The 24,433-nt window shown below is 45.2% G+C and overlaps 2 protein-coding genes across 2 annotated transcripts in view; one reads left to right on the forward strand and one right to left on the reverse strand.

Moving 5' to 3' along the window:
* LOC147737064 (uncharacterized) overlaps positions 1 to 24,433 on the reverse strand; it is a 398,800-nt gene that overhangs the window by 262,044 nt on the left and 112,323 nt on the right. The window lies entirely within an intron of this gene.
* LOC147737065 (uncharacterized) lies at positions 5 to 23,595 on the forward strand. Its single transcript, XM_086961787.1, has 2 exons — positions 5 to 70; positions 20,012 to 23,595. The coding sequence occupies exon 2, from the start codon at positions 20,685 to 20,687 to the stop codon at positions 22,149 to 22,151; it is 1,467 nt and encodes a 488-aa protein (XP_086817913.1). The 5' UTR covers positions 5 to 70; positions 20,012 to 20,684; the 3' UTR covers positions 22,152 to 23,595.

The following is a 24,433-nucleotide window of genomic DNA, read 5'->3' on the forward strand; positions in this document are numbered from 1 at the left end:
CTTAGAAACCTTCTGGAGCATCCGCCGTCAACCAAGCAACGAAGAAATCAGGAACTGAAGTATTCAATGGGTAAAGTATTAATTCTTCTCTTTATATTTATTTTTTCATATTTACTTTAAATTGGTATTTCTCTCTAGCTCTAAATTACCGAACTAACTAACCGACGGACCGAAGTGCTCTAACCTGCACCTAAGCCTGGCACAAAATTGCACTCTTTCTATCTAAATAGACTACAGAAAGAACGTGACTAATCTCTGAAAATCCGTTGGTGAAGAGCCTCATTCTAAAATCAACCGGCGCACTTCACAGCTGGTCTAGACCTCACACCTGTGTCCAGGAACTGAGGACTAGACCGGCAACTTCCACCGCGGTCCTCCCTGTTGGTAGTACAGAGGAGAATGCCCGGTTCCGTGCTATAATCACCCACGACATTTTGCGAGCGGGTGATCTTTGCAATGCCGGTTCAATGGCAGATACTACGAGACAAAGAAGAGCTTTGATTCCTTTTTTCTGCACCCTGACACCTGTCCAGGGGGTGCAGAAGAGGTGAGGCCTGTACTGTGCTGAGGAGGTGAGACCTGTTCAGGGGATGCAGAGGAGTTGAGGCCTGTCCTGGGCTGGGGGTGCAGTCGAGGTGCGGCCTATCCAGGAGGTCTATGCCGAGGCATTGAAGGGCGGTGTGTCGCTGGCATCTATAAGTGATGCAGTCATATCAGTGCCCTCTAAGCCTGGAAAAGACCCTGTAAGTGTACATCTAATCGCCCTCTGCCACTGCGTAACAGCGATAATAAATTCCTGCCTGAGGTGATGCGACTCGGCTATCCCTCCTACTAGAGAAAATAGTCTCCCCTGTAGAGTTGGGATTTGTCCCACATAAATCCACAGCGGTTCATCTACGGACGGTATTCGCAGTATTCGCAGTGCTGCATTATGTAAACCCAAACATGAAGTCAGCTGATGCCGATAAGGCGTTTGACTCCCTGGAGTAGCCTTTTATGATCGAGACGTTTAGGCGGCTTGGTATGTCAGGGAGTTTGAGATCACGTATGAAGCTGCTGGGCACACAGCCTATGGCCTGCGTTTACGTAAATGGGCTCAACTCAGACTCCATTCAGATCGCCTGGGGCACTGGGCTTAGTGTTATAATTTCTGATGTCTTCGTCTCAAACTGGAGGGTCGCTAATTTGAATCCTGGTTGGTGCACTAGGGAATAGTGGCTTGTATATTTTTACAGTGCTGTGACGTCTGCCCGTGAGAGACAGCACTTTGAATAGGAAAGCCAATAGTTTAAAGAAAGAATTAAACTAAATATAAAATAGGCTACACAAATTATAGGATGGGCTGTACAGAGTATAAGATCAGTCGAGCCTAATTTGTAAAAAGAGAAAAAGTGTAAATTCTTACTGTGCTATCAGATGTTACATGTTTAGTTACCGCAATCATACTGTAGCTAGTGTTAACCTTTTTTTAAGGTTTCCATGAAAATACTGCATTAAAGAAGTACTGGTAACACCCTCACAGTAATCTTAAAAAGAATTACTCTTTGTCACCGTGAACCTCCAGGTTTGTCGCGCCCTCAGGTGGTCTGCTCCATTGTCTGCACTCACCTAGTGCAGCTCGGTGATGCCAGCACAACTGAAACAGCCTGGTTGGGCGCACACATCTCAGCTATAAAAGTCCTGCTCGTTGGGTGGCAGGAGCTGCCAGGCAGCAAGGATCCCGAAGTGAGTGTCCACATGCCAGTTTGTGGATCGTGTTAGCAACCCAATCATATCAGCATACTACGATTCTTTGCAGCCACCAAACAAGCAAACTGACCCAGGAGTTACAAGTTAGCCATGGCGGTTCCGGGCAATTGCTTACATTGATGGCCCCACCCAGGTCTCTGGCCCTCTAGACCGCTATCTAAACAGAGGACATGCCCTTTTGAGAAGCTGGTAACCCCAGTGCTTCTTCGAACAGTTCTTTTATAATGGCGCTTCATTTTAAGCGACCAACTCTCACCCCAATGGCCTCCTCAAATGGTGCGATGTTTGGGTGACATTCGTTCTGCAAATTCCTGAAGCGTGCATAAAGCACAAGCCCGAAACCCATCAGCCTATATCTTCCAGGATCAACACCTAATGAAAAGAACAAACGCAGAATTCAAATGTTTTGATAGACCAATGTCATAGTCACTGTAGTCGTTCACCGTATTAGCAGGTCTTTTGTAATTAGGCGCTCCTACGTGGAAACGGTTCTTACGTGGTCACTATTAATAAGGGGTTATTGTTCATCATTGCGGATACACTCTCTAACTTGATACTTCTGCTTTTCCTTAACCTTTGTGTGGTTCTAAAAGTACCAGTAACCTTTATAAAGCAAGTCGGTAAACTTTATAATGTTGTCTATCAGTTGTCCCTTTATCCCCTTCTTGTAAAATATGCAAACCAAACTTGAAATAAGTACACTTTGTTGTGAGAATAGCTATTGTTGCCGCTGATTTCTTTTATTGCAGCACAGCAATGCCTCTATTCTTAATCAAACATTGATTATTCGAATAGTATTGATTTCATTCCAGAGTGACTTTTGCACCATTAAGGCGATAAATAATACGTTGACCTCATATTTGAGTTGGATCGGTTTATCCTATTAGCGTCCTATCCTGTCCTTCGTCGTTGTTTTCTAGTGAGCGGCCTAGGCTCTAGAGGATCATAGGGCTCTCCCCCTCCCTTTGCTTCGACAGTGTTTGCCTTTAGAGATGCTGATATGAAGTGCGGAGACCTGCAGTTAAGCAGCTCTGAACGAGTGAATGAATTCCATGCTGGTGGTTTGAGCTGGGAACGTGCCTTTCATGTTTATTTCTTCCATCCAGCCTTCTTCTAGGTACATACATTGTCAGATAAGGAGACAGAGGCACAGAAAGAGGAGGATTTGCCTAGTACTAAACAGTTTAAGTCTGATGAACACAGAACTACTTTTTCCAAAGGTTATTACTTGGCCACGTTACATTCTGGTGAATAGTCCATGAGAGTGGGCACTGTGTACCCCTCCCCCCACCAGAGGCAATGTCTATGTGGTAATCAAACTCTCGTGTCATCGGTAGGCTAAGGGTAAGATTTATTCACCACACACCCAACTGCACCAGGAATGTAACTGTCGGGAACACTCAAGTCAATGCATCAACAAGAGGATGCCAGGGTTCAATTCCCCGCCACGGCGGGTCTTGGGCTCACAAATTCCACGAACCTGATAATTCTCGCCTCAGTGCCTATTACAATCATGGAGTTCCACTCTGCAACTCTGGGCAATAGCTTGCTTAATCTCCACACCGGCCCCCACAACGCTAAGGATGCCTGGCCTCCACCTTGGGGGTGCCCAGGAGTGGGCACCTCACAGGGAAAGCCAGGATGGGTTCCACAGCAGTATTCGTACAAGCGCCTTGAGACCCTTGCGGGTGAGTAGAGCGCTATACAAGTATCAATTTACATTTTACATTTACAACAACACTCCTGGCAACGCATCAACAACACTCCTGGCGACGCATCAACAACAACATTCCAGGAGTCGCTGGAAGGAATCTTTAGTTAAAGACACATCACCACAGTCTGGGCCCATTTTTAAAAGCACAGTTTTACTTACAACTTTAGGATGGTTGTAAATACCCCGATCTTGGACATAAATGGGGGGCGAGGCATAAATGTACTTAGTAACTCCTGAAGCTCACTATTTTACAAATTGTAGGTCAGGGTTAAACACGTAGTCTCCTGGTTACACAATTTCCTAGTGCAATAAACCACATGTAGGGTGGTGGAGATTGTGAGGGAGAGGCAGAGGGACTACAATCCCAGAATAAGAACCTGTATAGTGGCCCTGTCGAGAAGTAACATTTGGTGTTTATTTCCAGCATCTTTAGGTAAAGTGGTAAAGCCGGGATTAGACGTTATGTCTCCCCTCGGCCCCTCCTAGGATGATTGGTCTGTGTGTAAAGGCGCTTTCGTGTTCTGGATTCATGTGAGGTGCAGAGCCCATTTTAGGTGTCGCCCTTGTATCTAAGTAGCCTCTAAAGTTGTGTGCTGTTCCATAACGTTAGTGACAATCTGCATCCTCTCCTCTCACTGCTTGCCCCGTTGCTGCTTTTTAGAGTCACTCCTCATATTGAAATTCTTTGTAAAGCAGATGACCCTTGAAGGGAAGATTATAATCTCTCTGACACCCCTTAGTACGTAATATCCCATACCTGGCCCAAAAACAAAAAAACGGACTCTGCATGATTTACTATATGGTAATACTTCCTTAAAATATTGCTCATTTTGCCATGTTTCAGTCCATATGAAACTAGTCTTTTCCCTCCCACCCTCTTGTCCACACAGTACACTAGATCACGCCAGGTATTACATTCTCACCTGCATCAGATTCTCCTAGCGCCTTGCCCGTGTTATTGCATTGTTTGCTTCAGATTCTCCTCGTGCCTGGCCTGTGTTATTGCATTGTTTAAATCAGATTTTCCTTGTGCCTGGACTGTGTTATTGCAGTGTTTGTGTCAGATTTACCTAGTGCCTGGACTGTGTTATTGGATTGTTTGCTTCAGATTCTCCTCGTGCCTGGACTGTGGTATTGGATTGTTTGCTTCAGATTCTCCTCGTGCCTGGCCTGTGTTATTGCATTGTTTGCATCAGATTCTCCTCGTGCCTGGACTGTGTTATTGCATTGTTTGCTTCAGATTCTCCTCGTGCCTGGCCTGTGTTATTGGATTGTTTGCATCAGATTATCTTGGTGCCTAGCCTGTGTTATTGCATTGTATGCATCAGATTCTCCTAGTGCCTGACCTGTGATATTGCATTGTGTCCACCGGATTCTTCTAGTCCCTTTCCCATGTTTTTGTAGTATTTACTTCAACCTTAATGCCTGGCCCATGTTATTGCATTGTTTGCGTCAGATTCTCCTAGTGCCTCACCCGTGTTATTGCCTATTTGCTTCAACCCTACTGCCTGGCCCATGTTATTGCATTGTTTGCATCAGATTCTAGTACCTGGTCTGTGTTATTGCACTGTTTGCATCAGATTCTCATAGTGCCTGTTCTGTGTTATTGCATTGTTTGAGTCAGATTCTTCCAGTGCCTGGCCTGTGTTATTGCAGTGTTTGGATCAGATTATCTTGGTGCCTGGCCCGTGTTATTCCATTGTTTACATCAGATTCTTCTAGTGCCTAGCCTGTGTTATTGCATTGTTTGCATCAGATTCTCTTGGTGCCTGGCCCGTGTTACTGCATTGTTTGCATCTAGTGCACGGTCCGTGTTATTGCATTGTTTGCATCAGATTCTCCTAGTACCTGATCTGTGTTATTGAACTGTTTGCATCAGATTCTCTTGGTGCCTGGCCTGTGTTATTGCATTGTTTGCATCAGATTTTTCTGGTGCCTCGCCCGTGTTATTGCATTGTTTGCATCAATCCTAGTGCCTGGCCTGTGTTATTGCATTGTTTGAGTCAGATTTTCCTGCTGCTTGGCCCGTGTTATTGCATTGTTTGCATCAGATTCTCCTAGTGCCTGGCCTGTGATATTGCATTGTGTCCACCATATTCTTCTAGTCCCTTACCCATGTTTTTGTAGTATTTGCTTCAACCTTATTGCCTGGCCCATGTTATTGCATTGTTTGCGTCCGATTCTCCTAGTGCCTCACCCGTGTTATTGCCTTATTTGCTTCAACCCTACTGCCTGGCCTGTGTTATTGCATTGTTGGCATCTAGTGCACGGCCCGTGTTATTGCATTGTTTGCATCAGATTCTCCTAGTACCTGGTCTGTGTTATTGCATTGTTTGCATTCAGATTCTCATAGTGCCTGTTCTGTGTTATTGCATTGTTTGCATCAGATTCTCTCAGTGCCTGGCCTGTGTTATTGCATTGTTTGCATCAGATTCTCCTCGTGCCTGGCCTGTGTTATTGCATTGTTTGCATCAGATTCACCTCGTGCCTGGCCTGTGTTATTGCATTGTTTGCATCAGATTATCTTGGTGCCTGGCCCGTGTTATTGCATTGTTTGCATCAGATTCTCCTAGTGCCTGGCATGTGTTATTGCATTGTTTGCATCAGATTCTTCTAGAGCCTGGCCTGTGTTATTGCATTGTTTGCATAGGATTCTCTTGGTGCCTGTCCCGTGTTATTGCATTGTTTGCATCTAGTGCGCGGCCTGTGTTATTGCATTGTTTGCATCAATCCTACTGCCTGGCCTGTGTTATTGCATTGTTTGCGTCTAGTGCCCGGCCTGTATTATTGCATTGTTTGCATTAGATTCTTCTAGTGCCTGGTCTGTATTATGATTCAAAAAGGGGGTGGTGATGGACAGAGTATCTGAATTAAGCAGAACACTCCTACCCAGTCAACAGATCAGGGCTTGATCCATCACCGTTTTTTAGCTTACTGCACCACCCCAGTTCAGAACCTGGCTACATGCAAATTAGTCTGTCCCTGGCCCAGTGCATCATGGGAACAGGGCAGACCAAACTACCAAGCCAATTCTTTACTGGAAAGGACGCAAGCTTCCGGGGACCGGTTTCTGGCATTACAGCTGTCTTCGGCCCGGCTTGCTTGAATCCTGATGGTGCAGTGAGCAAGGGACTCACATCTGAGCATACCCTTCCACACTCGTGGTGGCCAGAACGATTCAAAAAGGGGGTGGTGATGGACAGAGTATCTAATTAAGCAGAACACTCTTACCCAGTCAACAGATCAGGGCTTGATCCATCACCGTTTTTTAGCTCACTGCACCATCCCAGTTCAGAACCTAGCTACGTGCAAATTAGTCTGTCCCTTGCCCAGTGCATCATGGGAACAGGGCAGACCAAACTACCAAGCCAATTCTTTACTGGAAAGGACGCAAGCTTCCGGGGACCGGTTTCTGGTATTACAGCCGTCTTCGGCCCGGCTTGCTTGAATCCTGATGGTGCAGTGAGCAAGGGACTCACATCCGAGCATACCCTTCCACACTCGTGGTGGCCAAAACGATTCAAAAAGGGGGTGGTGATGGACAGAGTATCTGAATTAAGCAGAACACTTCTACCCAGGCCTGTTTTATTGCATTGTTTGCATCAGATTCTTCTAGAGCCTGGCCTGTGTTATTGCATTGTTTGCATAGGATTCTCTTGGTGCCTGTCCCGTGTTATTGCATTGTTTGCATCTAGTGCACGGCCTGTGTTATTGCATTGTTTGCATCAGTCCTACTGCCTGGCCTGTGTTATTGCATTGTTTGCGTCTAGTGCCCGGCCTGTATTATTGCATTGTTTGCATTAGATTCTTCTAGTGCCTGGTCTGTATTATTGCATTGTTTGCGTCAGGTTGTCACAACACCTGGCCTGTGTTATTGCATTGTTTGCGTCACGTTTTTCTAGTACCTGGTCTGGTATTGCATTATATGTGCTGCTTTTGGTATGTTATTATTTTAATAGTTGCAGCTTTTCTAACAAACATGGTACCTTTTATCCCAATCAAGTGCATCTGACTGCAAGGACACTGCCCTCCTCCTGCAGTGTTGTGTGGCGTTTTAGGCTCTGAGTGAATTTTCCCGATTCATGCCCTTATATAGGTATGATTCACGCTGCCCTTATATAGGCATAGAAATCAAGTACTTATTTAGACATATCCCATGCAGACCAAATACAGGCATGGCTACTTCCACCCGTACCAAACGTCTAGGCTGTCCTGTTTTCAGTTTCTATTTTTGGTACATTCTGGTGGGGTTTTTTCAGTGTTTTCAATATCTTAAAAAACAGTTGTTATCAGTGGTTACACATTTTCACGCCACTAAAAACAACAGAAAAAGTGTTTTTCCGGTGTTTATGGAACGTTTTGCTTTTATCATTGCTTGGTTTCTGCACTGAAAGAACATGGTATATAGACAGTGTACGTATAGTGTATATGTGGTCCAAAGAGATTTTTCCAAATTAATCTTATTGTAGTACACCATACAATACTTCTTCAGTGAGTCTTTGGTCATGTGCGCTCGCGCTTTCCTTCCCATGTAAACTTCTGTGAAAAGGCCCTCTCAGCATTCATAGCCCCTTCAGCTAAGGGGCACAGTTGGGATGACTCTTTCTTTGATGCCACATAATGCACGAAATGATAAATATTTGCATTTTAGTTCCTGGGCATAAGAAAACAGTGCACCAGAATGAACTAAAAAGTCAATAGCATCCCTCATTAACTCGGAAGATTGTAAAGATGCTTTCAGCATACCATCTAACAAGTGGCAAGGATCTCCTTCAGGGATTCACTTCAGCTCGGGTATCAATTTTGACAGGTCATCACACAAATTTTTTATATACGTAGCTGAATCACTGCAAGTACAAACAATATCACTCCAATCTTTGTTGAACTTGGAAAGAACCTTTTTGCAGAGCATAAGTGACACTGCGTTCCATGTTTTCCAAAAGTCTGGTGTCACGTTTGCACCACTATCCCAGATGCTTGGTGATATATATACTTGTCACTATATCTGCATTTAATGTTTGAAGCATGAGGTGTTGGCAATTCACCTACTATCAATACTGACCCACTAGAAACTATGGTCTGATGTATTAAGGGTTTTTACCCATTCTCTGTGGGTGAATGTGATGACACATATTAGGAAAGATTTTTATGAAACTAGCCATTTTACCTATCCGTGAAAGAATAAAATGCAGCCAAAATATCAAATGTGAGTTTGATATGTCCTGATTCTCTACAGTTTATAAAATAATTAAACTAAACCTAAAACGTAAACCTAAACCCTGCATCTTTAGACCAAAGGCCGTAAAACTGAAAAAAGCAAAAGGAAGAAGAAAAAATATTTTAGTGGCATCCCTAAAGAACAAAACTCAAGCAGAATAATGTTAGCCAGGCTTTCTTACTGCTAGCTTGTATAACAAAGTTACATTTTATTGACCCCTTCAGTAAGAACAAAATGACTCTTTCCCTTTATTTTTCCTTTCTTTGAATGGCATTTAGTTTGTGGTTATGCAGGTGTTTTTTCAGTGTTTATATGTTTTCACTGGTTAGGGCTATTTTTCTTTCAATGGGTTTTATCAGTTATTATAGGTTTAAACCTAAAACCGCACAACCTACAAACGTCACAACGATTTCTTGGAAAATCGACTTAAGCAGTTAGGGAACTTCCCCATGCTCAAATATTGATTTGTCCAAGAACCCATGTACTTTGCAAAGAACAACTATTCCCTAGGGGTTCTTTCCTAACATTATTATGCCCGACTTTTTGTCAAACTATGGCATTCCTAGACACCTTCGAGGTATAAATATACCTCCACTTGCTCTAGCAAGACACAGTGGTTCGGAGCAGTTCGACTATCTACTTGCCCGACAGAGCTCGCTAAAGCAAGTGCTGACGGAAGCCGACCCTCCAGTTGACGCACTGATCAGGAAGCTGTCTCTTCTCCTACCGAGAATCCAGCTCCAGTGTTTCCAAGCTCCCCTTGTGGGGTGTTGGGAAATCGAGTCCCGAGACAGAGATACCAGACCTCCTTCATTCTAACTAAGGTATGGAGCTGATTAGAACCTAGAGAAATCTTCGATAGATTCTTGGCAAAGAAATCTAAACCTATTCTACACAATACTTACTTCTTCCCTTGAACTAGACTTAGGTTAAGTACATCAGGGTAGGCGTATTTTAGAAGCATCAGTTGAGTATTTTAGCCTATGTATTTATGTATGTATTTTTATATGGCTTAGAAACCAGAGAAGTGTGGCTCAATGCTTAGAGCTGCAGACCTTGATGCAGAATGCTGGCCAGGGACCAGGGTTCGATTCCCGCCTCGGCGGGTTTCGAGCTTAAATTCCTCTGACCGGATATTCTCGCCTCAGTGCCGATTCTAAGCATGGGTCCCACGCTGCAACTCTGGGCAATAGCTTGCTTAGTCTCCACAAAGGCCCCCTGATACACAAGGGATGCCTGGTTTCACCATGGGATGCCCAGGAGTGGACACCCCACAAGGAAAAGCCAGGAGGGGTTCCCTTGTGGTAGGAGTACAAGCGCCGGGATGCCTCCGGGTCACTGTTCGCGCTATACAAATACGCCATGTGAGAAGGTGGCCTGATATGCAGTGGTCACTATTCTAGTGAACACTATGTATCAGTCCAGCAACCCCTATTGATGATTGGTTGTAAGTCAACCTTATAGACCAGCTATCCTAGTAGCGTGGATACGAGCAGTCTAAGGCTAAAGACTCGAGAGGGCGTGTTAAGCCAGCTGTTATACCACATATACCCCTTGAACACCAAGTGAAAGGACACCACACAAGTGTTATGAAAATAAACAGTTATTTATTAAGGATCACAACAGCCCTGTACTCTTTATGAGGACAGGGTGCTAAGCACAAACCAAAACTCTTACAAAAATACTTAAGTTAGCACAGTATATACAAATGCCCGAGGGGCACGGAAAACCATATACTTGAAAAGTGGAATGCGAAATTACTAGCAGGTAAGTACAGTACTAATAGCCTTTGGAATCGCTAGGACTTGACTATAGAATCGTTAGATTACTTCTAGGAGACCCAGGGGACTCGGGTGCAGTGTGTGCACTCTCACGCGAGATGCGGGACAAAGTCTATGGTAGCTAGGAATTGCAAAGTTAGTGTTCTCGGGCGAACCCGACCTGGTAGGGAGAAAACGAAAGTAGATTCTGACCCTTGGATAGTGAGGCTATGCTGGGGCACCGAAATGCCGAAGTTACCTAGCCCAGGGGCTGCAGCTGCATAGGACTCAAAAGACGTCGGGAATCCTCGTTGACGGACCAGGAGCCTGGAAGAAAGAAGTTGCTGGCAGGCGACCAGTGAAGAAAGTTCGGTGGATCCAAGCCTGGATCGATGGAAGATGACACCTGAAAGCAGAGGGGACCAAGTTCGAGACTACTAGCCAGTAGTCAGTGGGCACCAGGAGGGCACCGGATGGTAGCCACCTCGACAAGGCGTGTGGGTGACGCTGAGCTCGGAGATCTCACGGACCAGGAGGCGTTGTCGGCGACCAGGAAGGAGGATCGAGCTGTCCCACGAAGATAGAAGCTGTCGGCGTCGCTGGACCCAGGATTGGGCAACAAAGCCTTGGCAAATTCAAGCCCACGCGGTGGACCTAAAATGGCGTCTGGAGTGGACCAGGAGGGTCCGGGGTGCCTCTCTTGAAGAAGGAAGCAAGGGCCAGTCTGGGGCAACCAGACCAGCAGCAGTGATGTCGTCGGGCGTCGTTCAGAAGGCCACAAGCCAGCCGGCTAGTAGCCAAACAACGCGGTGCACAGCAAACAGCAGAAGGGCCCCACGCAGATCGTGGAGATGCAGGGAGGCTGATCTTGGGTGCTGGAGCTGCGCAGGGTCGGGGCTTCTCGGACCCCAAAGCACTCACCCGTGGAGGACACGGTGGGCTTGCAGTAAAGATGTCGTGCAGTCTTGGCGATCGTCGGTCCCTCGAGGTCTCGTCGCACTCACGGTTCTCAGCTTGGCTGTAGAGGTGAGTAGAGGTCAGAGGTGCCAGGGAAGCCGGGTCTCGTCGAGCTGGGTCGTCGGATTCGTGATGAAGGACTTGCAGCAGACCGCAGTGTTCTTTAGGATGGTGCCCGCTTGATGCAGGGTGACTACTCCTTAGCCACAAGGGAGAATCTTGAAGAAGAAATCGTGAAGTCCTTTCGAAGAAAGTCGTGTCTTGATTCCAAAGATGATCTAATTTGCACAGGGGGCCCGCTCCCATCTTTATACTAACAAAGGGGGCTGACCCGGTGACTAGGTCCTGCCTATGGGTGGGACTAGGTGGGGGGTGGTTACACCCCTCAGCCATGCCGGACTTCCCCAGGCCAGGGGCTGGTGTGCCCCTGGAACTGGTTCAGACCGGCCTATGCGTAGGGAGCACCGGGGTGCCACTCAGCAGTCACCTTCCTGTAAAGCCCTGCCTACCCAGGATACACAAAACCATGTCTGGGACGGTGCTAGCACCGCCCCTGACAGGAAACCCTTTGTCCAGGCTCCCCTTGCTGGAAGGACTCCCAGCTACAGGGGGTCGGACTCGTGTCTGTGGTGGCAGCATCCATTTTGTGGAGCTGAGGCTTTAGTTAACTTTAACCGGGGTTCACAGTTACATACATGTCGTATCCCTCTAGAAGGGTGAATGCTAACCCCGTCGCCAGAATTGGCGAGGGGTTAGTATTCCAATTCGTATGACACCTTACTCGACATGTTTTGATAAAGCAATACCAAAGTTAGCATTTAACCGCGAGGATTATAATGCACTTAAGAGTATATGGTATGCGATATCATGGAACAGCTATTAGGACTTGGTTCCGCAAGCTGCAGACAGGCTCAGCTCATGCCAGAGCACCATCTCACACGATTCCAAGCACTCTGCCTTCAGGATTGTCAAGGCCTGCCATAGGAGTGACAGATAGGAATCTGTGTGTCCATTTTAGGGTTAGGTATAGGTATACTACACCTACAGCAAAGGGTGATTACACGACTTTGCCCCAGCTGTCATGCAGCCAGTTGTGTCAAATTTAGGAGGCCAGCCAGGGGTGGCATAATACATGCTGCAGCCCCTGGCAGCCCTGGGTACACCTATGCCCTGAGTTACAGGGTCTGATAAGGTGGCCCAGTACCAATTGGAAATGTACCTAGGGTACATGGAATCCATTTTAAAGAGAGAGCAGTAGGCCTGGGGTCCTGATTGGCAGGATCCCAGGTCGACTATGTCCAAAACCAGCTAAAACACAGGGCAAAAAGTTGGGGGCAACCATAGTCAGGATGTACCTTCCTACACGCCACATTTACATTTACACATTTACATACAATGCTCTTACAGTATTATTTTATAATACTATTCTCGCTGTACGCATTATACTTTGCAGTCTGCTTAACGATTGTAGCAGTTCACTTCTCTTGTATGAGAAAGAAGACTGTTCAATAAACCTTTTGATTGAAAATGCCCGTCTCTCTATTTCCCTACAAACTCTGTTGAAACGAAGCATGCACGATTGACTGAGTGAAATATGTATCTATTGTTTCCGCTACTCTAGAGATATGTTTGTTATTCTTGGGAAACCAAGTTGTCATGTTTATGCGGTTGTCAGAAACTAATCCCTTCTTGTGAATTCGAGAAAGTTTCTAGTGACCTCTGAGCTAGCTGACACTCTCAATTAAATCTAATATATTTGAAAGAGACCTAGTCGACCTCAGTCCTACATCTAATCTATAGGAAATATTATTTAAATGCACAGAGCCTATTGGGAATATAGGAACTACACTACAGCAGTAGCAATCTACTTCCCATTTATGAAGCAACAGACAGCACAACATGTCTGAAGTTGTAGGGTCAGAAACAGTACATAGGAAAATAGGTATGATGGAAAAGAAACTGATGAGAAAGATTTTAAATGAAGAAGCTGCTGTGATAGACAGCAAAACATCCATGTCAAAACAACAGCAGTAGGACAATGGTTCACGGAATGATAATGGTAGATTTATTTACATGTCTGTGCAGTGCATGTCACTTAATGTTCTTTATTGCCACTCTCATGAGATGGTTTTACAAGGCAACTCTGAGCTCACTGAGTATGGAGCTTCCACGAATCCCAGAGACGGGCCGTTCCAAAGACGGTAACAGAGAAGGTTGAAAGATCTGAGTCTTTATCCTGGCAAATGGAATGGTGATCCTTGAGGGGGTGCAGTTAGTCAGTGTGTTGCCACAGCTGTCCAGGGGGTGTAAGAAATGCCAGCAATTTGTGGAGGGCCCTCTTTTGGGTGAGAACCACCCAGCTTCATGCAATACGGACTAGAGGGTTTGTGTCTGCGCAGGATGAGTTACATTCTGATAACAAAATGGGGGACCTTATCCGAAGGGGATCGATGGTACCAAGGTTTAACGTCTTCGACAGATAGAGAAAGTCCATATACCTCTAGGCGCTTGAAAAGCTTTCTGCACTCTGCTGGTGCAGGCAGGATGTTTATTCTCTAGTTGACATTTGCCAGGGGATGTTCAGATACATTGGTTGAATTAAACCTTGGAGCAGCACTTGTCGCGTTGACTCTTGGAGTCTTGTAGTATGTGCTGGATGCAGTAGAACTGTCTTAATGTTTCACAGAGCTCAGAAATCCAGACTCTCCTTCGTCTCAGAGCGCGAGCTCTGTGGCTTGACCAGTTGAACTGCAATAAAGAAGATGACCTAGACCAGTTCTACCTCTCCCGACCTTTGAACTGATCCTTGAGGAAATAAGCCATTGTCTGGAAAGCAGATTCACACAAGGTGCAGCTGACAGAAGTCCTGCCTGGAAGGAAGATCTGCACAAGGTGCAAGCGACAGAAGTCCACCCTGGAAGGAAGGTCTGCACAAAGTACGACTGACAGAAGTCCAGCCTGGAAGGAAGATCTGCACAAGGCGCAGCTGACAGAAGTCCTGCCTGGAAGGAAGATCTGCACAAAGCGCAGCTGAAAGAAGTCCTGCCTGGAAGGAAGATCTGCACAAGGCACAGCTGACAGAACTCCTACCTGGAAGGAAGATCTGCACAAGGCGCAGCTGACAGAACTCCTACCTGGAAGGAAGATCTGCACAAGGCGCAGCTGACAGAAGTCCTGCCTGGAAGGAAGATCTGCGCAAAGCGCAGCTGACAGAAGTCCTGCCTGGAAGGAAGATCTGCACAAGGCGCAGCTGACAGAACTCCTACCTGGAAGGAAGATCTGCACAAGGCGCAGCTGACAGAAGTCCTGCTTGGAAGGAAGATCTGCACAAAGCGCAGCTGACAGAAGTCCTGCCTGGAAGGAAGATCTGCACAAGGCACAGCTGACAGAGGTCCTGCCTGGAAGGAAGATATGCACAAAGCGCAGCTGACAGAAGTCCCGCCTAGAAAGGAAGATCTGCAAAAGGTGCAACTGACAGAGGTCCTGCCTGGAAGGAAGATCTGCACAAGGCACAGCTGACAGAGGTCCTGCCTGGAAGGAAGATCTGCACAAAGCGCAGCTGACAGAAGTCCAGCCTGGAAGGAAGATATGCACAAGGCACAGGTGACAGAAGTCCTGCCTAGAAAGGAAGATCTGCAAAAGGCGCAACTGACAGAGGTCCTGACTGGAAGGAAGATTTGCACAAGGCACAGCTGACAGAAGTCCAGCCTAGAAAGGAAGATCTGCTCAGGGCACAGCTGACAGAAGGTCTGCCTGGCGATGACCTCAAAGCAGTGAGAGACCCACAAACCACAAGATCCGTCAAGCCCAGCTAGCCACACTGGACGCAATGTACATCAAAGGCCTGATTTAGATTTCAGATGATGGTTTATTCCAACAAAAACGTGACAGGTATCCTGCCCGCCCCATTAGGAATGCATTACATCCTGTGGCAATTATAATAAGGCAGGCAGGATATCTGTGACGTTTTGATAATGCCTTGGCGTCGTTTGCAGAGTTTTACTCCGCAGAATTCCACGAAGTGCCAGGGAAACTCCGCAGCACTCTGCAGACTTCCGCTAGTGGCAGAGTTTGTTTAGTTGCGCTGCTCTCACTGATTTGTAGTGCCAGGAGTTTAATGTGCACTGTAAACTCAGCACGAACAGCACTACGCGTTGCGCCAGAGGGCGATGCTGCTTTCTGCCGCTCTAATTGATATTCTAATCGAGTGGCACCTTCATCAACAAGAGTGGCAGATTTCTACACTCGAGTGGTCGTGACCTGCCGCGACCTACCGCAATGAGAAATCTCGCTAGGAGGAGGTCTAGTGCATTATATTTTCTCACAAGCACTCACCACCTTACGGTTGGAGAACTGCTTGAGAAAAAAACTCAGTTCTGCGTTACTTCATGGAGTTTTTTGGAACTCCGCATTCTGGGCAAAAATTTGCGAGCTCTGCCGGCGGAGCTGAATTCTTCGCCCACCCCTAGTTTTGAGGCAATAATCTGTTGGACAAACTTCAAACTAGGCCATAATAAGTGTTGTAGAAGAAGTAAGAACCACGGCCTTGTGAGTATTAAGTATGGGCACAAAATCCGCTCCGCTCACGAAATGTGCAAATGTTCAGCAATTTTGCAATCCGCAAATCTCGTTAAATTGTCGAAAAATTTGCGAATTCGCGAGCGGGTGGATTTTTTTTTTAGCCCACAGGAAGCACAGTTAAGGCAGGTGGTCGAGTTGAAGCTAACTTTGTAACCATTTTAGAATGGCGCCGGCAAGCTGCCAGAGTGCCTGCTGGCGCCATTCTAAAATGGTTACAAAGTAAGCTTCAACTCTGGCACCTGCCTTAACTCTGTAAGTGCTTCCTGTGGGCCAAAAATTAAACCTCAACAGGAAGCACTTCCAGATATAAATAAAGCAGGTGCCCGAGTTGAAGCTCAAATTTAGTAACGTTTTAATCAGCCCAAAACATTAGTGAGCACGGTCGAGGCTGGGCAAGTGTGCTTTAACCCCATATCTGCCATCGAAAATTATCTTTAATACCTGAGGGAGGTCTTTGCATCCCTGAGTTTCTCGAGCGCAATCCCCGTTCCTGTGACCAGGAGGCTGCTTTCTCCTCAACTGCTGCCCTGCTCTCTCTCTGACCCTTTATACACGAGGCATGTTGACACGCATAGAAGCCCCGCACCACACACTAGTGGTATCAAACGTCTTCCCGCCCTTTCCCAACTATGATGGACAGCTCACTCAAGGGACCCCGGCGCCTTTTGGCGCTGTGGCAAAGTTACAGGGTCACATGGTCAGTGGAGACAAATCTTCTGGCCCTACGCAGCTGCAGTGTAGGAAAAGCACTATCATTTACCCAACGAGGTAGCACTTACTGGATTAGCCAGTAGAAAGTACTCCAGTTGAGAAGAGGCATTGCACAAAACAGTGGCATCTTCGTGGATAACTATGCAGGGCAGGATTCATTCTGGCACAAGGCTCCTGTCACAAAAATTAAACCTCAACAGGAAGCACTTAAAGATATAAATAAAGCAGGTGCCCGAGTTGAAGCTCAAATTCAGTAACGTTTTAATCAGCCCAAAAGCATTAGTGAGCACGGTCGAGGCTGGGCAAGTGTGCTTTAACCCCATATCTGCCGTCGAATATTAGATGTAATACCTGAGGGAGGTCTTTGTGTCCCTGAGTTTCTCGAGCGCAATCCCCGTTCCTGTGACCAGGAGGCTGCTTTCTCCTCACCTGCTGCCCTGCTTGCTCTCTGACCCTTTATACAAAAGAGGCATGTGAACAGGCATAGAAGCCCCGTACCACACACTAGCGGTATCAAGTGTCTTCCCGCCCTTTCCCAATCCCAACTATGATGGACAGCTCACTCAAGGGACCTCAGCGCATTTTGGCGCGGTGGCAAGTTACAGGCACACATGGTCAGTGGAGACAAATCTTCTTGCCCTTTACGCAGCTGCAGTGTAGGAAAAGCACTATAATTTACACAACGAGGTAGCGCTTACTGATTAGCCAGTAGAAAGTACTCCAGTTGAGTAGAGGTATTGCACAAAACGGTGGCATCTTTGTGGATAACTATACAGGGCAGGATTCATTCTGGCACGAAGCTCCTGTCACAAAAATTAAACCTCAACAGGAAGCACTTACAGATATAAATAAAGCAGGTGCCCGAGTTGAAGCTCAAATTCAGTAACTTTTAATCAGTCTAAAACATTAGTGAGCACGGTCGAGGCTGGGCAAGTGTGCTTTAATCCCATATCTGCCGTCGAAAATTAGCAGTAATTCTCGAGGGAGGTCTTTTAATCCATGAGTTTCTCGAGCACAATCCCGTGTAGTTCCTGTGACCAGGAGGCTGCTTTCTCCTCACCTGCTGCATTGCTCGCTCTCTGAACCTTTATACACAAGAGGCATGTTGACACGCATAGAAGCCCCGCACAACACACTAGCGGTATCAAACGTCTTCTCGCCCTTTCCCAACTATGATGGACAGCTCACTCAAGGGACCTCTGCGCCTTTTGGCGCGGTGGCAAAGTTACAGGCACACATGGTCAGTGGAGACAAATCTTCTAGCCCTTTACGCAGCTGCAGTGTAGGAAAAGCATTATACATTTACCCAACGAGGTAGCACTTACTGATTAGCCAGTAGAAAGTACTCCAGTTGAGTTGCTTGGAAATCGCCCAAAAATCTGCGATTTCGCGGGAAAATCCGCGAATTCGCAGACTTTTTTGCGATTTTGCACGAATTTACGGACCGCAGATTAGCAAAATACGCCCATACTTAGTGAGTATCAGGCCGTTATCTGACTTCTGATGAACCCTACAGAGTGAGTGAGCAGCCAGAGGGCAGTAGAGGGACCGAAGGACAGGAAATGAGATAAACTAGAAAATGAGAAATATGGAAAGGTAGAAATGCTGCATCACCTGTGGATAACTGACACCTCCCCCCGCTCTGCCAAATGACCATCCAGTCACCAAGTGGCATCCTGGGCCCCAAACTGACAACATCATGCCAGATGCCATGTAATGGTGGAAAAGGGGGGAAAAGAGTAATATGCCCACATCTGCTGCATGGATATGTCAGGTAAATTATTGGTTGTGATGGGTTCTCCATAAGTACTAAATTACTGATATCGTTAAATATTAAATTATATGAATCAACGTTTGTTTGTCTTATCTGCGCTTATAATGTAAAGGAAGTGCCTTACAGTGAACCCCTCGCTCTGTTTTACATAAAAGCCCTGGAAGGAGCGGCATATTACAGAACTTTATTTACTTTAGGAAGAACTAAAGACTTGCTTTTTAAAGTTGTCTTTCAGGGCCAGAACCAGGCTCTGTAAGCTGCACTAGTTTCAGGGAGATGGACAGATGTTATGGCGATAGGAAACCGCCCTCAAACTACAATAATGTTCCAATCTTCCAGGTTAGAAGAAACCAGTAATGCTTGAACCAAGGGAGCTGTTGAAAGTGTCAAAGGTGACTTATGAACAGCGAGTACAGACAGGAGTTGGTATTTGAGAGGATCTTAAGTAAATAGGAAAGAAACGAGAAGAAGTGTGTGAATGGAGTTACTTTTGTTGTATACTTCATGAAGAATTACTGAAAATTCTGCAGCCCAGCCTGATCCATCTCTTTTTCTAAACTCTATTGTTGTTTAAATGAAATCTTGACTATATGCGTCTATCTTAAGCTATACCTCTAGCACTTGGGTGCTCCGTGAGCGCCCTTACTTTGCTCAGTTACTCTGTGAACACTGTTAAATCACCTCCTTTTCAGACATTAATAAGATATCACCTGATCAACAGAACCTTTAGTTAAATATCTGTGTATGATGAAATATTTCTTGCTAATTTTTAAAGGCGGTAAAGAAGAAGAGGGAGATATACTAATATTTTGCGCCGTATTTGCATAATAAAAGTGGCACAAAACAGCGCAAAATCTTTTTTTCCTAATTAACTTTCCAGCGCTAAACTTTTTTAGAGCTGGAAATAATTTAAAAGTAATGTGAAGTAGCGCATAGAACTGCTTCACATTACTTCACACATTGGGGCCTGCCAAGGGGGGTGCTTGGGCGTTCCCGTGCAACCACCCAAGATTTCTCATGCTAAACCCATTTTACCAAAATCAGTAGATTGAGTTTAGCGTGAGAAAACTGCACCCTTTTAAACTAGACACAAGAAAGGAGAAATTATTTAATTTCTCCTTCCTTTTCTGACTTTGCATGCGTGGTGCACTGTGCACCACGCATAAAAATTAGGAAAAGCCTTCCCTCATGTCTGACATAGTAATTTGTACAGGAAGGGTGTCCTTCCTGTACAAAACCGATGCTGGACTCACACACACACACCCTAGCGCTCTGGTGCTAAGGTGTGTGTTTGATGCAGTGCCGCTGTAATCAGTGCCGACGCAAGGGAAAGGGAAGGAGAGAGCCATATCTTTGAAAATATGGTGCTCTCCTGCTCCCTCCTTGTTGCGCCACGCAGCGCAGCCTCGCAGGGGGAGGGCTGCGCTGCATTGCGTGGAGGTTTGGTAAATCTCCCCTGAAATGTCTTTTACAACCAGTTAAACATTGTGAATTCTCATTCCATTATGTTTCAATTTAGTAATTTTAAGTATCTTTACATCCAACAGAAAACAAGCCTTGACTGTATGAATTGACCATCAATAATGAAGCGAATGCTGTGAATCTTCAATCATAGCAGAAATAATGAGCTACAGTATTCAGCACAGTCGGTGACAGAGGAACCTGCACACAAACTGAAAGATCCTGGATGAAGCATCAAGGGCAGTTCAGTGATTGTAAGAGTCTGAGCTGTGCACCTCCACGCTACAAGACGAAGAAATGACCTTAGGAAAATTAAGGCAACAACAATAACAAACCGCCTCCTGTATAAACAAGTGCCTAACACCAGCTTTGATCATGGGATCGGTATGATGTGATTACCACAGTGCTCTGTTTTCTAAAATGATGAAAAGCCAGCATTCCGTGCTCTAGGAGAATTGTAAACTCTTTCTGGCTAAACCACAGTAACCAGAGAAGAGCACAACAGAGCGGAGCCAGACAATTGACGGGTAAAGGAAAGAGGAGTTCTTGTATCTATAATACAACAGACTGTCCCAATTTGCACCGTCCAGTAGGAAGATACATCTTTACCTACAAGCGTGCATAGCCATAATCCAATCTAAAGGCCCAATCGCCTCCAAAGACACATTTTACGTATTAGGAGTGTGGCAAATATTTGGTGGCTATTGTATTTTATTGTTAAAACAGAAATCAAACATGTGAAATACGCACACATATTAAATGTGTGAGAAAAACACAAGTGTTTTATCAGCCATGTTGGCCCCTCAGGAAATGCAGTCATGGGATGTAGACAAATATATACTCGACCAAGAGACACTAACCAAGAAAGAAGAATCCTACACATGCAGCACGAGCTTTAGTTTGTCATCACTACTCAAGTTTCATCAGCACACGTACACAGGACAAAAACCATTCAAGTGCAGTGAATGTGCGAAGTGTTTTAGTCGATTATCAGAGCTACAAAGACATCAGCGAATACACACAGGGGAAAAACCATTCAAGTGTAGTGAATGTGCAAAGTGCTTTAGTGAGTTATCAAGCCTTCGAAAACATCAGAGAACACACGCAGGAGAAAAGCCATTCAAGTGCAATGAATGTGAAAAGTGCTTTAGTCAGTTATCATACCTTCAAAGTCATCAGCATGCACACACAGGGGAAAAGCCTTTTAAATGCAGTGAATGTGTGAAGAGCTTTAGTCGGTTATCACGCCTTCAAAGACATCAGCGAACACCCACGGGGGAAAAACTCTATCATTGTAGTGAATGTGACAGTAGTTTTCGCGTCTCGTCTTCATTAAGGTATCATCAGCGAACTCAAACAGGAGAAAATCCATTCAAGTGCAGTGAATGTGCAAAGTGCTTTAGTCTGTTATCACACCTTCAAAGACATCAGCGAACACACACAGGGGAAAAACCATTCAAGTGCAGTGAATGTGCAAAGTGCTTTAGTCGGTTATCACACCTTCAAGGACATCAGCGAACACACACAGGGGAAAAACCATTCAATTGCAGTGAATGCGCAGAGTGCTTTAGTCGGTTATCACACCTTCAAAGACATCAGCGAACACACACAGGGGAAAAACCATTCAAGTGCAGTGAATGTGCAGAGTGCTTTAGTCGGTTATCACACCTTCAACGTCATAATCGAACACACACAGGGGAAAAACCATTCAAGTGCAGTGAATGTGTGAAGAGCTTTAGTCAATTATCACACCTTCAAAGACATCAGCGAACACACACAGGGGAAAAACCATTCAAGTGCAGTGAATGTGCAAAGTGCTTTAGCCAGTTATCAGACCTTCAACGTCATAATCGAACACACACAGGGGAAAAACCATTCAAGTGCAGTGAATGTGCAAAGTGCTTTAGCCAGTTATCAGAACTTCAACGTCATAATCGAACACACACAGGGGAAAAACCATTCAAGTGCAGTGAATGTGCAAAGTGCTTTAGTCGGTTATCACACCTTCAAAGTCATCAGCGAACACACACAGGGGAAAAACCATTCAAGTGCAGTGAATGTGCAAAGTGCTTTAGACAGTTATCAGAACTTCAACGTCATAATCGAACACACACAGGGGAAAAACCATTCAAGTGCAGTGAATGTGCAAAGTGCTTTAGTCGGTTATCACACCTTCAAAGTCATCAGCGAACACACACACAGGGGGAAAACATAGAATGGCACTGAAAGTGAGAAGGGCTTTTGTCAATTTTCGATCCCACACAGCCCTCAGTGAATACACTCCTTCATTTAACTCACATGGAAATAATGCTAGAGATGCTGCAGAGATTCCAAAAAGAATTTAAGAACATCAAAAATAATATTGACCCATCTGGAGAAGTGTGGCTCACTGGTTAGAGCAGGCAGACCCTGAAGCAGAGGTCAGACCCGGGACCAGGGTTCAATTCCCGACGCGGCAGGGTCTTGAGCTCAAATGTCCATGGACTCGATAATTCTCGCTTCGGTGCCTGACCTAATCATGGGTTCACACTCTGCAACTCTGGGCATTAAGCTTGCTTAATCTCCACAACGGCCCCCCACGGTGGGATGCCTGGCTTTCACCTTGGGGATGCCCTGTAGGGGCTATCTCACAGGGAAAAGACAGGACGGGTTCCCAAGGCAAGCGCTTAGAGACCCCTGGGTGATAAGAGCTATATAAATCCAATATACAATATACAATACAATAGACAAGAGCAGAACAGTGCAGTTATTGTGAGAGGAATGAATTACGGAAAAAGATAAAATTCAAATTATGTGGGACTTTGAAACACCAGATGATAGAAGACCCGACAAGCAGTAAAGAAGAAAAACAGATAACAGTGTTTGCAGAGTTATAAAATTGTTTGTTTCCAGTGATTGTTCACTTCCGTACACATAGAAAAGTGACATGATGTACCAGGATACACAGTGGGAGACAAGCACAATGTGGATTAAAAGAAAAGAAAAATTCTTGATTTTTAGTTGGTGAAGAAGAGATACAAAGAAAAACATTCAATCGCACCAGACCACACTACCTGTAAAAGCAACACTGAACAATACTGGGACTAACAGGGGTATTTTCAGCTAACTTGTCGGATTAGTGATAAAACGTATAAACCCAACACACCCAGAGTGGACATGTTGTCAGAGCTCTGGAGATGGAAGCTTCATTGGTAAAATGTATGTATTACTATTAACAAATGCCACTGCAGTATATGTAATAAACTAACGCGAAGCACAGGTGTTCAAGAAATAACCTATTTTCAGATAGAAAAGAGCACATACCTTGTTTTTAAGTAACGTTTGCTGCATCTTTTACACACTGTTATCGGTTGATGGATCAGCTCGTGACTCAGGCCTTATTACTAAGTGCGACCCGTGGCTCCTCTCCGACTTGGCTCTCCCTATTCATTTTGTGACTCGCCAAACTCTACTTTTTACCAGAATTGAGCCACTGTAAGCAGCAGACTCAGTTTCAAAACAAGAAATATAAAATAATGTAAAAATAATTTTTCGGTTATAGTTTTTATACATCATATGTTTTTCCCACTATCAGTTTGTAACTAAACTCTGAATTGACTGAAAGTGTAAATATTTTTAAACAGAGAGGTGGAACTTGGAAATTACATTTTTAAACAGTTTTCAGCGAATAAATAAAATGTACTTTTAATTTGCGTTTGTTTCCTGACGTTATTCTTTATCCAGCCCCTAAGCCCCAAACTGTTTCACATTTACAATATATTAAGCAATAGAAGGGCTAATTTTGTCAAGTTCTCTGTTCCTCTCTTGCACCACTCACACAAACACTCAGAGGCCTGTGTCTGCAGTGCTGGGGCACAAAGTAACAATTACCAGTTGCAAACTAAGGATCTAGGTGAAACTGAGTCCCGTTTCTAGATAATAGTGGGGGGACCCCTTAAACTGTGGCTACCCACCCCTGACTTTTGCCGTGCTGATAAAGCAATAGTGAAATTGAGTAATTTATGATAAAATGAGAGAAAGAGAAGAAGAGAGCGAGGTGCAGGATATATTAAAGAAAATGAAAAAAAAACATGACTTTACCCTGTTCTGTGTACAAGCATTGTACGTAAACAAGTTGTGCTGTGCGTTGTGAACAGGCTGTCACCCCCTTTGTATGTAAATGAGCTTCTGTGACGAGACACCCCAGACTCCCATTTCTTCTAGCGCGGATGATAATTTGAGCACTGTAAGGTGATCGAAAAGAAGGGCTATGTTGAGAAATAATCGCCTTCCGGGTCACACAGTTGTGATTATGTAGTTCTTTATTAGTTTTTTTTAATTTACTTGAATTTGCAGCAATTCTCCAGGTTACTTTTTCTCAGTATTGCGCTTCAGGTCGCTCATAGCGCTCCATCAGTTAAACGTGAGGTTTGATGTAGGATTTGTTGTTAGTGTCCCTAGACCATGTCCCAATCCCTTTGTCCTTGATTTGTCGGCATGGGTTTTGTCCACATACTGGTCTAGGATGG

This window comes from Lissotriton vulgaris, chromosome 1_1, assembly GCF_964263255.1.
Source record: "Lissotriton vulgaris chromosome 1_1, aLisVul1.2, whole genome shotgun sequence".
Taxonomy (NCBI): Eukaryota; Metazoa; Chordata; class Amphibia; order Caudata; family Salamandridae; genus Lissotriton; species Lissotriton vulgaris.

What these genes read in the sequence shown, in the direction of transcription:
- LOC147737065 (XM_086961787.1), top strand. Translation starts at nt 20,685, where the DNA reads ATGTGTGAGAAAAACACAAGTGTTTTATCAGCCATGTTGGCCCCTCAG.